The sequence below is a fragment of the Rattus norvegicus genome, chromosome 1 (genome assembly GCF_036323735.1).
Source record: "Rattus norvegicus strain BN/NHsdMcwi chromosome 1, GRCr8, whole genome shotgun sequence".
In the NCBI taxonomy this organism is placed as follows: domain Eukaryota; kingdom Metazoa; phylum Chordata; class Mammalia; order Rodentia; family Muridae; genus Rattus; species Rattus norvegicus.
Genome location: NC_086019.1, coordinates 87714477 through 87727948, shown reverse-complemented (window position 1 = coordinate 87727948; position 13472 = coordinate 87714477). Strand labels below are relative to the sequence as shown.

At 50.6% G+C, this 13472-nt stretch overlaps 1 protein-coding gene across 1 annotated transcript in view; it reads right to left on the bottom strand.

Annotated features, from left to right (window-relative positions):
- Nova2 (NOVA alternative splicing regulator 2) overlaps nt 1–13472 on the bottom strand; it is a 41428-nt gene that overhangs the window by 13807 nt on the left and 14149 nt on the right. The window contains 2 exon segments of the mRNA NM_001427170.1: nt 2656–2822; nt 10063–10206. Coding sequence (NP_001414099.1) covers nt 2656–2822; nt 10063–10206 — 311 coding nt within the window.

The window sequence follows — 13472 nt, the reverse complement described above, 5'->3', positions numbered from 1 at the left end:
TTAGGGAGCCACAGGCCTTAATGCTTTCTTATCCCCTGCCTAGATCTTGAAAACATTGGATGTATAGCTCCTGGATGCTGATGCTGTGCCTTAACAAAAGAGAAACGGAGGCAAACATCCCTGACACAGCGAGCCCAAAGAAGAAAAGTGGGCAGCAGTCCTGATTATGACAAGTCCTGTGATGGGAGCCCATGAGGAGGCCCAGTGGGTTAAGGCACTTGCTGCTCTAAGACTGACTACTTGAATGTCATCCTTGAAACCCACAGCGTGGAGGGAGAAAACCAACTCCCCCTAGTTGTTCTCTCATCCTCCCATACCCCACAACGGGAGAAAACGCTGTAGCACGTCTGAAGCTGTAGTTCGATGGGCTGGTTTTGTGCTTAGCATGCACAGAGCTCTGGGCTAGATTTCTAGCACCTCATTGACAGGAGGATATGGGGCTTCATATCTGTAATTTCAGCTCTCAGGAGGTGGGCAGTGGCAGTACTGACTACCTCATGAGTCTGACACCAACCTTAATCTTCCAAAATTTCCCTATGTCCAAAGAAAGGGGGAAAAAAATAAGGTTTGTGAATGACTCAGTTAGTTAAAGTACCAAGGACAGAGGTTGAATCCCTAGCACCTTGGTAAAAGCCAGGCAGGGGTGGGAGCTGTGAGTAACCACAGCTCTGAGAGTCAGAGACTGGGCATCCTCAGGGCAAGCTAGCTAATTAGACTGGCCAATTCAGCAACAGACCTCGCCTCCACAAATAAAGTGGAGAAAGACTGAGGAAGACACCTGACTTTAACCTTGAAAAACTCCACCCACACATACGTATATACACAGGTGTTGTGCATCTGTACACATGCAAACCCTCATTCGTATACACAAGCACACACACACACACACACACACACACACACACACACACACACCAAAGAGAAAAAGGGAAAGCCACGTATGATGTCTCATGTCTTTAATCCCAGCATATAGAAGCCTGAGATAGGTGGATCACTGTGACTTCAAGGCCTGCTGTTTTGGCTACTGTATGCACTCTTGTCTCAGAACCAAAATCCAGAACAGCTGACATTGTGTTTTTGAGGGGGAGGAAGAGTCTTGCTATGTAGTCCAGGATAGCCTGAAATGTTCTCCATCCTCCTGCCTCTACCACCCTGTACTAGATTACAATATACCACCTTGCCCAGTGCACTTTGTTAGCACTGTCTATGCACTAGCTATCCACGCTAAATACTTTCCCCAAACACTATTGAACTAACCACCATCCACGAATCTATACCAAAATAAATCTCATTTTACAAATAAGAAAAACTAGGCAAGGAGCAACCATAATCTTGTCACTTGCTTGAGGCCAAAAGGTAGGAAGAAATATCAGAGGATTCAACTTAAATGTGACTCCATAGCCAGGGCCTCCAGCCACACACTCATTTTTTGGAAACCTTGGGATGATAAAATAAAGACTAGATCCTAGTTCTGAAACCTTCTGACTGTCCTATGTGGGTGTAAGGTCTAAATGGTACTGACCCCATTTCCCACGCAACCTCCACATTCTATGAATCTTCGCTCCCTTGTGGCCACACCAAAGCGGAGGGAAGGGGCCAAGTACAGTCTCTCTAACCTGCCTGTGAAGACATTTTGGAGAGCCCTGGCTGGGCGCTAGGAGCGCAGCCTCTTCAGCACCAAGGACAGCAGCCGCGCGCCAAGTCTCAAGGAACGCATTCCTCCAGGGCTCTCCACCCACCCTGTTCCCAAGAGTTTAGGAGAATTCAGGTTTATGGTCTCCTCAATGCCAGGGCTGAAGAATCTCAGCTTCTTTGTACCAAGCCTTTGCTTTCTAGTCTGGCTTTAAGGAGCTCTCTCGGGCGCCCTGCTAGCTGGCGCAGGACTTTTCTCCTTTGTGTCCAGAGCTCATATATTTGGGAGTGAACAGGGAACCGGAAGAGCTTGAAACCATCCCTGCGTTCCTCTTCTCCCCGCAACCCCCAATTGATCGGGACCCCCAAAACCAAACCAAACCAAACCAAACCAAAAAACCAAAACCCCAAGATCGTCAAATCCAGAGACTTTCCATTAAGAGCCCACCTGTCCCAGGCGCAACGTTGTCATGGCAACCGAGAGGCTCGGGAAACCATTGGTTCGCTCTCTGCCACGCCCCCGTACACCACTGCTTCCTGGTAACTAAGGCAACCGAGAGGCAGCCTTCCCTTCTCCATCCTTTCTAGACAGGGTTGGGTAGGATGGCGATCAGCCTCTCTCTTTCTCTTAGCAAAACACTTATCTCTATCCCCATAATGGGTATCAGGGAGGAGAGAGATAAAAAGGCTGCTTCTAAAATCCTGGAGAGGTTGAGCTGTCACGAAATCACTTCCGGTGAACACAGGAAATAGGAGGCAGGTTGCTTTGAGAGACGGGTGGAAAGGAAAGGAGGTAGGGCATCTCCGGAAGGACGGATGAATGGGAGGGTACTAGCCTTGGTCTCCAGTTCCTCTGAATCCAGCCCACTACCAGCAGTGTGGAGCCCTTTCGAGACTATTGGAGCTGATTTTCGAATATTAACCTCTTGCAGGCATTTGCCAAAAGAACCACATCTCTGACAGAACCCACTGTGCAGGCACCTCGCCAGCTTTACAGAAACCCACTGTCAGTTCCCAGCTGACCTGCTTGGCTCTGTCGGGGTTCATCGTGGTTTGGGGTTGAAGGATGTTGACCACCTCAGGCTTGGTCATCGCTTGAGGGATTTCTCGGACCTTTTCTGCGATAAAGCTGTGGGCAGCGTTCAAGGCCTCTGCTGTGCCCTGTACTAGGCATACCCGTTCTGTAGTTCCTGTTAAGGAAGGGACAGAGGGCACACATCAGACAGCAATGGAGACATTCCTGACAGACTGGCTCCATTTCATGGAATGGAAAAGCCAAGGTCTGGGCTAGCTGATGTGGGCGACTGGTCCATGCTGGGTAGCTAGCTCAGAGAATGAATGGAATCCCTGTTTTATAATCTGTACTTTATCTCCCTCCCCTAAAACAACCCGGGGGGATGGAAGAATGATGCTTAAGTGCCCACAGCAGCCCTGGGCACGGGAGGTAGGGCTCAGCTGCCTCTTCCCAGTTCTTATGGGCTCCCCCTGGTTGCTGTGGTAACCATTCACTCGAAGCTCACCCCCCTCCCCTTCCAGAAGCAGTGAGCTTAGGCCCGAAACGGTTGCCACAGTAACTGGAACCCCCTTATCGGTCTGGCTGGCCGGGTCCTCAGCCCACCCCCAGGGGGATGAGGGATGAGGCTCGGTTGCTATGGTAACCGCTGAAAGCCTACAGCGCCTGGCCTCTGGGCTTTTGGAAAGGATTGGGGGAAAGGTGGGGGGATGGGGGAGGCAGAAGAGAGGCCAGAGAGCGAACCTAGACCCACCAGATGGAGGGCTGGGTGTGGGGGAGGGCAGGGGTGTGGCTAGGGGAAGAGCAGGCTAGGTCAAAGGCAACTCTAAAAAAATAGAGACCAAGAGACTAGAAATAGAGGGTGGAGTTGCCAGCTGCCCTTTCTGGAGATCTTCCAGGTACTGGCGGCAGGTCTGACCGGCATTCTCTGAATGTGTGTATTGGGGAAGGGGATAAGAGTAGCTGGGTGATATTGAAACCAGAGAGAAACGGTTATGGTTGACATCGCGATCTGTGTGTGTACCTGTGAGGCTGCCTCGGGGAAACTGTGAGAGTATCTCTGTGTACTTGGGCAGGGGAAGATGACCAACCCTGTGTGTGTCTAAGAGAAAGTCCAGAAGAGATTGCGATAGAAACATACTGTGTCCTGGGGTATGCTTCAGCACCTGCCTAGACTCCCCCAGTGAGGGCCTGGGGGTGTGGCTCAGTGGGGAGCCCCTGCCTAGAATCCCTCAGTGACAGGCTGGGGGCGTGGTTTAGAAGTAGAATCCTAACACTAACACTAGCCCTGAATCTCCCAGGGGCTATGGGTGTAACTCAGTCAGGTACTTGCCTAGTATGTACAAGTTCCTGGATTTAATCCCCAGCAACATATACCAAAGCATAATATAACACAATGACTGGAGTAACAAGGCTCAGAGAAGGAAGACATTATTAGCATGTAAGCAACAGAGGCTATGCAGTGACTGAACCCTGTCCACTGGCAGTGTGGGTTTGCATCTGTGCGAGCAAGACGAAAGGACAGTGCACACCTCTAGGTGTTCCCAGGCTGCCTGGGTGATCAGTATGTGGTGTGAAACTATTAGCATGTATAAACACACACACACACACACACACACACACACACACACACACACAGAGGACTCAGCCGCCAGCCTTTTACTGGCTGTGTGACGATGAGGCTACAGACAGACAGACAGACGTAAATGTCTGTATGGGGCTGTTCGAATGGCGTGTATACTGGTGTATGTGTACATTCCCGAATGTGTACAGCGTAGAGACAAAGAACCCTCAACAGCGCCTGACCTGTGTGTGAATATGGGGACCTTGGTGTGCCTGGGCCTCTTTGATGTGATGTGTGAGCATCTCTGTCTCCTGGAGGACACAGCTTGTACAGTCAGCTCCCTGGGTCTGTTAAAGGTTTTTGAATGTGTGCCAGGTCCTGTGCCTGTGTGTCTGGGACACTTAGTGCTGAGTGTCATTATGGAGCAGGGTGCCAGGTATATAACCCTGATCTGTCCCTTGCTGTCTCTCAGCCTGGCCCTTCAATGCTGCCATGGGTCTGGGGTGTCCCTGTCAGTTAGCCAACCGTGATGCTGACAGCCCCTGCCCTTGCCCTTGGCAACATGGTCCTCACTTTTATGCCCCACTCCACCCAAGAACAATAGCTTGGTCTGGGCCAAGGGTGAGTCAGCTGTAGGCTGCCTCTGTCTGGGTGTAAATAGGAAAGGGTGTGGATCGGGAATGAGGGTGGGGATGGGGGTGGGGGAGAAGGGAAACCCTGGAGATAGCATGGGAGAAGTGGCCAGGGTCACCATCTCTGTAGGGCTTCCTTCCTAACTCAGTAAGTCTGTGTGTGCCCCTCCCCCCATGTAGTTCTTTCCCTGAGATCTACAGGAGCTTGATAAGAGGACCCTGTTAAATCCCAGAGAAGCGTCCTGTAATAACAGCTGGGGGTTCCACAACACCAGGCACCACTCTGAGGACTTGGTTTCAGTTTGTTCACTCTTCACTGACAGGAGGTAGGCCATGGCTCAGCTGCCCTGATGTCCTGCTAAGGACACGGAGAACTCTGGTCTTGTCCCAGATCACTCGTGGTACAGAACCATCAGAGACCGTGTATGTGTGTCTGTGCTTCAGGGGACAGCTTCACTTGTTGGTCCTTGCCTTTATCCGAGGTAGGCTGTCCTCTTCCCCACTACATAGCAGGGCAGACTAACTCTCCCACAACATCTGGAGACCCTCCCGTCTGCCTCCCATGCAATCATGGGAGCCTGAGGGTTACCGCACCCGGATTCCCAAGGGTTCTAGGATTCGAACTCAGGGACTCTCCTCTTCGCCAGTTTCTGCCATCTTTGTGTCTTGTTTTTGCTTTGAAGCAATGTCTTGCTAGGTAGCCCAGACTGGTCTTGAATCTGCCTGCTATCCTCCTGCCTCAGCTTACCAAATATTGAGGGGACACATATATGCCACCATACCTAGTGTAGGTTCTGTGCTCTAAATCCCAATCCATTCAGCGTTAAATTTGAGATTCTTTGAGTTATTAGCCCTATGCATGTGTGTGTGTACGTGTGCACGTGTGTACACTCCAAAGGAGCAACATGGGGACCTGCACAGCAAAACCTCTGCTTTTACTTTCTAGTTGTTTGAAGAGACTTTGTGTTTGGTTTAGACGTGTGTGTGCGTGTATGTGTGTGTGTGCGTGTGTGTGTGTGTGTGTGTGTGTGTGTGTGTGTGTGTGTGTGCGCGCGTGTGTGTGTACTAGAAGAGAGTGCTACATGCCCTGGAACTGGAGTTACAGGTGGGTGTTCATGAGTTATCCGATGTGGGTTCTGGGATTTGAACTCGAGTTCTCCGAAAGAGCAGCAAGTGGTCTTAACGGCTCAGTCATCTTGTGAGCCCTGAAACTCTGCCTTTTAAGATTTCTTTATTTTCATTTTATGTGCGTGAGCGTTTGCTTGTATGTTTGCGTATTCCTGCCGGGCCCACAGAGGCCAGCAGAGGCTGTTGGGCCCCCTAGGACTGGAGCTTACAGATGGCTGTGAGCCACCATGTGGAGGGAAGAACCGAACCTGGTTCTTCTGGAAAAACAGCCAGTGCTCCTCGTCGCTCAGCCACCTCTCCGGCTTTGAGGCTTCGAATGTTAAGAATATGAAAGAAGTCGTTTAGTAGACACCTAAGATTTTGCACTTTGTTGCAGCAATGTTATAATCAATGATGATTATGAAGATCGCCACATGAGCGCTCGTGCTTTGCTTGTGGGAGTCAGGCCCAGAGCCTTTGACACATGCTCCAAGTCTGTGGTGTTTAGCTTTATTCGGGGAAGTGGTGCGGTCAGGGAGTCTTTGAGGCTTTGGGTCAGTACTTACTGCCTTTCAGTTCTTCACTTTATCATGAAAAATCCAAAAGGACTGAACCTGAATTTCTGGGCTTCATTACCAAGGTGAGGCACTTTTCTGCGTGTTCTGAATCCATCTCTTTGGATGGGTAGGGTTAGCTTTGTGGGTAGGGTTAAAGGCTGGGTAGGTTTAGCTTTGTGAAATAGACAAGCTTATGAAGTGCAAGCTTTAGCCCAACACTGGTTCTCTGGTTTTTGTTATTGGAGATTGAGCTCTTGCATATGCTGGGTAAGTGCCTTTACCACTGAGCCAGGCCCCCAGCCCCTCCCTGGCCCTAAGCCATGCCCCAGCTTGTTCTCTCTCTCTCTCTCTCTCTCTCTCTCTCTCTCTCTCTCTGTCTGTCTGTCTGTCTTTGATACAGGGTCTTGCTAAGTTACCAGAGCAGCAGGTCTTGAACCTGTGAGTTTCCCGGTCCCTCCTTTTAGTCATTGGGAGCACAGGTCCAAGCCATGATGCCTGGCCAAGGCTTACACTGTCACTCTGCTTCTCTGCTGTTCTTTCTCTCCTGTTTCCAACAGGTCAGCCTCACCTTCCAGCAAACCATCTCCCAGCTCTTGTTGTGTGGCTCTTTCAGGGTCCCTTCTGGACCCTTCCCTAGCACACTTGAAGTCACATGATGGTTGTAGGCTTCCCTTCCGGGCAGCTTTGCCTATCTTCCCTGGTCTGGGCCAAGCACTCTGTCTCAGCTCTCATCTTTCTCTGACCTTCCTGTTCTAGCCCTGGGCATTCTGGGTCATCATCAGTGACTCCAGGTCTCTCTCCCTGGCTTGAGATCCAAGAGAACAAATCAGATTTCTCTTACTGCTGTGTCCACATGTTTGTCCAACCAGGGACACAAGAGGAGGAGAATGAATGTGTGTTGGGTGACTGAATGAAAGGCCATCTATCAGGGTCCCAAGGAAATACACCCCCAGAGACATGCAAGCATAACAGTTGTGTAATCTGAGGTCCTCGGGATGGAAGTAGGGCGGCATTATGAGAAGCCACACCCCATGCCCCTGACTGAGGAGTCAGCCTCTCTAAGTCCTGCACGGTCCATGTCAGGAGCTGGTTGGGTTGTCTGGCTGTGAGATGCGCAGAGAAGTGGCTCACATTAGTTTGCTCATGGACACAGTATGTGGTGGTGTAGGAGTATCAAGGACTGTGGGTGTCCCAGTAGCCTGGCTCTGGGCAGGGCAATGAGCTGGAAGGAGGGAATGTCCCCACCTCATAGCACAGAGTGTGATGCAGAGGCAAGGAGCTAAGTGTCCTCAGACAGATGTCCTGGGCAGAGAGGTCTCACCCACATGGTGTGGGCTAGACCGGTAAAGAGGAAACTGGGCCAGGATGGATGAGGAAAGGAGGTGGGGCGCCCGGGTTACTAGATTTTTCTCTAAACTCTTGGTCAAAGCAGCTTAGTGAGATGAGAGGCAGGGAGGGAAGGGAGGAGGGCAGGGTAAGAGGGCAGGGAGGGAGAGGGAAGGGAAGCTAGGGAGGAGGGCAAGGAAGAGGGCAGGGAGGAGGGCAGGGAGGAGGGAAGAGAGGAGGGCAGGGAGAATGGAAGGGAGGAGGGCAGGGAGGAGGGAAAAGTGGAGGGGAGAGGGAGGAGACATGGTATGGGGAGGGAAAAAGGGAGAGAAGAGATGGAAAGGGGGAGGGAAAAGTAGAAGACAGGAAGGAAAGAGAAGAAACAGGACAAAAGAGAGGGAAGAGAGAGGGAGGAGGGGAGGAAAGAGAAGGGAAGGGAAGATGAGAAGAAAACGGAAGAATGGAAATAGGTAAGGAGAGGATAGAGACAAAGGGAGGGTGGAGGACTACAAGAGTGAGAAAGGAGGGGGAGGAAGGGGGAGGAGGCAGGGAAGAGAAAGAGAAAGGGAAGATTGAGGAGAGAGAGGGAAAAAAGGAATGAGGAGACTGAAAGAGAGGAGGGAGCAGGGAAGGAAGGGGAGGAAAAGGGAGAGGGAGAAAGAGAAAGAAAGAAAATGAGAAGAGAGAGAATGAGAACGAACGAGAGAGATCCAAAGCCTGTGCTACATCTCTGGTATCTGACCTAAAATATTAAAAAATCCGAGAGGATTAAGGATGCTGTAGAGCCGGTGGTGGATGCACTGTGGATGCACTTCTGGCGTCTGGCTGGGGCTCCTCGGCTTTGGGAGTGAGAGACCTGGAAGGATCTTAAAGAGAGCTGTGGCTGGGGGCTGAGCATGTAGCACAGGGGTAGAGTGAGTGCCTAGCATACTAGAAGCCTAGCATTTGAGCCCCAGCCCTGTATAAATTCCGCACAATGGCAGCCAAAGTCTGTAATGCTAGCATGTTGGATGTGGGAGCAGGAGGAGCAGGAGTTCAAGGTCATCCTTGGCTATAGGGTACATATGAGACCAGCCTGTGCTTCATAAGACTTTGTCTCAAAAAGAATTGAGAGGAAACAAGATGGAGTCTAGGAAGAGGCAGAGAATGGGTTGGGCTGAGGTGAGTGAAGAAAAGAACAGCTGTGGGAAGATGAGACTTTTTCAAGAGAGAAACCTAAAAGGGGGGCAGAGACAGACGAGTGAACAGAGGCTGAAGCCAAACAGGGGAGCAAACACCTGCAATGGCGTGCCCCCATCCCCTGACCCCTGGGGTCACCATTAAATTGGGTCAAATGAAGTTCGGAGGCAGGGGTGGTGGTGGGAAGCAGAGAGAGATGGGAGAACAGAAAGGGATGGGAGGACAGAAGGACAGACAGATGGACAGGATGAGAGCCTCAGAGGACAGGAGATGCAGATAGCCAGACAAATCCCTAGAGACAAGAGCAGAGAGAGGCAGAAGGGCACAAAAGATGGGCCGGGCAGAAACAGCTGTGTGAGAAGCATCAGGCAGGGCATGGTGGCGCACTATCTGTGAGCCCAGCAGTGGGAGAGAGGGGAAGAATTGGAAACTACAGGCCAGAACGGGCTATGGGGTGAGACAGTCTCTCTTTCGAAATGCCTCAAGAAAGCAAAGCGGGTATGGGGCATGCACCTGCAATCCCAGCACTTGGGAGGCGGAGGCAGGGTGATGAGTTCAAGATCACTCTCAGCTACCTCAAAGGGGGAAAAACGAAAGAAAAGAATTTTTAAAAAGCCCCTTCTCCAAAATGACTCAGAGGAGAGTATATTGGATGCAAGTTAGGTTAATACACCCAAATGGACAGAGGGGTGTGGGTAATTCAGAAGGCTGCCCCCACCCAGCCCGGACACCTGCCGTCCTCCCCCCCCTGGCTGCTCCGACTGACTGACCGGAGGCGGCAGGTGTGTGGGAAGGGACACAACTGCCTGGCATAATGCAAATGATCTCATGAATATGCAGCAGCTCATTGTCTGGCCCTGCCCCCACCCCCATCTGCTCAGGCCAGGCCCTGTGGGCTGCAGGCAGCTCAGGCTTTCTAAGGGGGAGAGAAAGTAGCCCTTCTCCGTCACTCTAACTGTCCTAACCGCAATCCTTCCTCACACCCAGGGCTCAGGAAAGACGGAAGGAAAAGAGAGAAGTTCAGCTCAGGCACCTGGCCGGTCTGCCGCTTACCTGGGTAGAAGTCTTTGGACTTAGATAGCTTGATGGTGGCTCCCGTCTCCTTCTGGAGCTGCACGATGGTCTGGCCACCTTTGCCGATGATTGAGCCGGCTGCGTAGCTGGGGATAAGCACCTTCAGGAAGTACTCGCCTTCCTCTGCAGGGCATACAGGGTGGGAGGGAGTGAGCGAGGGAGGGGTCCCACGTTAGGAAGGCATGTTACTGTAGCAACGACTATGGCAACAGCAGTTAGATAACATAAAACCATCTTCATTCATTCACTTCTTTCCCCCCACACCCATTTTTTGCAACAAAGTCTCACTATGTAGCCCGGCAGTTTGGAACACATTCACAGATAACCACCTGCCCCTGTCTCCCGGGTGTTGGGATTAAAGTGTACACCACCATGCCTGACCTACATTCATTCATTCTATCTACCTTATCTATTCATTCTATCTATCTATCTATCTATCTATCTATCTATCTATCTATCTATCTATCTATCTATGGCAGGCTCTTACATAGCCCGGGCCAGCCTCAAATTATATAGCCAAGGATGGCTTTGAATTCCTGATCTGTCTCCGTCTCCCAATGCTGGGATCACAGATACAACCATGTTCTTCTTTTTTTTTTTTTAAGATTTACTTATTTATTTTATGTATATGAGTACACCATCACTGTCTTCAGACACACCAGAAGAGGGCATCAGTTCCCACTAGAGATGGTTGTGAGCCACCATGTAGTTGCAGGGACCTGCACTCAGGACCTCTGGAAGAGCAGTCGGTTCTCTTAACCACTGGGCCACCTCCCCACCACAACCAGGTTTTTTTGTTTTTTGTTTTTTTTGTTTTTGTTGTTTTTAATGGAGTACTGGGGATGGAACCCAGGATCTCATGCCTGCTAGGCAAGCGCTCTGTCAGCTAAGCGAAATCCCCAGGATTGATTGGTTGCTTCATCCATTCATCCAACAATTACTGAGTACCTGCCTGGCCCGTGCACACCCTTAGCATCAGTGGGGAAACAGCCCTGAAGGAAATAGCAAGGGTCGCCTGCGTTTTGTGTGCAAATAAGGCCATGAGAGTTTGAGGAACCTAAGCTAGGGCTCAGACAATGACATTCTTCTAGAGAGGAGCCATGCTATAGTTCATGCAGGATGGGAGGAAGCAGAATAGTATGAGAGCTAAAAGAAGCAGGAAAAGGGATGGGGAGGGGCAGAGGAGTGCAAGGTCAGATGTGAGGGCCAGGAAAGGACCACACCTTTGTTTACTGTTTTAGGGTGCTAGATATTGAACCAAGGCTCTCTTGCAATCCTCACTGGGGATTCTAGGCAGGGGCTCCACCACTGAGCCACACTCCCAGCCCCTCACTGGGGGATTCTAGGCAGGGCCCTTTTTTAAATTTAGGGACAGGATCTCACTCAGGTTGCCCAAGGCTGGCTTTGAACTCACTCTGTATCCTAAGAAAACATTGAACTTGGGGATTCTCCTGCCTTGTCCTTCAGAGCATCTGAGGTGACGGGCCTCTGGCCATAAGGCACAGCTCTGAGTAGGCATATTTATTTATTCACCATTCATCTGTAGCATCCGATAAACACTCGATCCCACCAGAAGTTCTCTACAGACATAGGTTATATGAATTTTCGCCATTGTTCGTAAGAAGAAACCCATTCTACAGATGAAGAAAGAAGGTTAAGGAATCGTCTCAGAGTCACTGAGTTGGTGGAGTGGAGAGCTGAAATGTGGCCTCAGCCTTGCTCTGGAGTTCATATCCTAGGCTATCGTCACTGAGGTATGGAGGAGGAGCCGAGCCACTTGGCAGGAGTGAAGGTTCCTGAGGGGGCTGCTTTGTGAGCAAGTCAAGGAAGCTGAGTCTGTGTTACTGAGTGGGAGGGGAAGAGGGAGAGGAAGTGGTGGTGATGACAGACTGGTGAGGCTTGTGGGCCACAGTGATGCCTTGGGCTCTTAGTCCAAGTGGGATGGGGATATCGATGGGGTATGAACTAATTTAAGATTTGAGAATATTCCTCTCGGGCCAGCAAGATGGCTCAGTGGTGAAAAGAGTCTGCAGCCAAGCCTGACGTGACTTCAGTTCAATACCCAAGACACACATTGTAGAAGGGGAGAATGGACTCCTGCCAGTTGTCCTCTGAGCTGTAAAAAATGTGCCATGGCATGTGTGTGTGCACACGAATATACACACAGATACAATAAAAAGCTAAAACACTACATTTGTTTTGAGACAGGGTCTCTCTATTACATAGCCCTGGCTGTGCTGGAATTCACCAAATAGACCAGGCTCATCGACATCTGCATCTATCTCCCAAGTTCTGGGATTAAAGTGTGACCACCATGCCCGCCTTTGTAAAATATTTTTAAGTGACTTTTTTTTTTAACAATATTCTTCTAGGCTGGGGATACAACTAGGTGTTTGCCCAGAATTCATGAAGCCCTGTGTTCCAGCCTCGAGGCCATATAAATGAAGTGTGGTGTGTGCCTCCGTAATCCCAGCACTTGGGAGACAGAGGTAGGAGTCCAGAGTTATGTTCAGCTGCACAGCGAGTCTGAGGCTAGCCTGCTCTGTGTGAGGCGCAACCTCAAACACAAGACAAAACAAGACTATCGCTCTGATGCCTGTGGCAGGAGCAGACTGTAGGGCAAAGGTGAAGGAGATGGGTGTTACAAGCAGGAGCCTCTGCACAAGGTGAAGGGACAGTGCGCTGACTCAGGGAGCAGTAACAGGCAAAACAGGCGAGGGCTGGATTGGAGATTCTCTCTGTGTGCACGGTTGGGGGATGCATCTGTGTATACAGGAATGTTTGCACATGGTTAGAGGTCAGAGGGCAACATGGGATGTCGTTGGCTTTCCAGACAGGACCTCTCATTGGTTTGGAACTTGCTGAATGGGCTAGGCTTTACTCAGACAAGACGACTCCTGGCCATCAGTTCTCTCCTTCCTCTGTGTGGATCCCAAGGCCATCGGGCTTGACAGCAAGCATCTTTACCCACTGAGCCATCCTGCTGACTCCTGGGCATTCTTTTTTATAGACCAAGGTCCTCAGTAATGCAGTCATGTGTAAACCACCTCACTAATGCATCCTTAAGGCAAATCTCTAACTTCACTTAACTTTGCATCTAACAGATTGTTACCCCTAGGTTTTCCTGGGAGGAAGGTTCTGCAAGCTTCTCGATGGAAGGCCTATTGTGATATGGACCTACTGCTCAGAACCATTTCTTCAAGGCACGAGATTCACTGTCCTTTTATTTCTTCAAGTACTCTCAGTTCCCTCCCACGTCAGGGCTCCTGCGGACGCCCTTTGCCTGGCATTTTCTCTATCCCATCATTTTGGGAGCTTCGCTTATTCTCAAAACCTTTCCTGGAATGCCAAAGACTGAAGGGCCCTCCCCCTCCCCCACACCTTGCTCC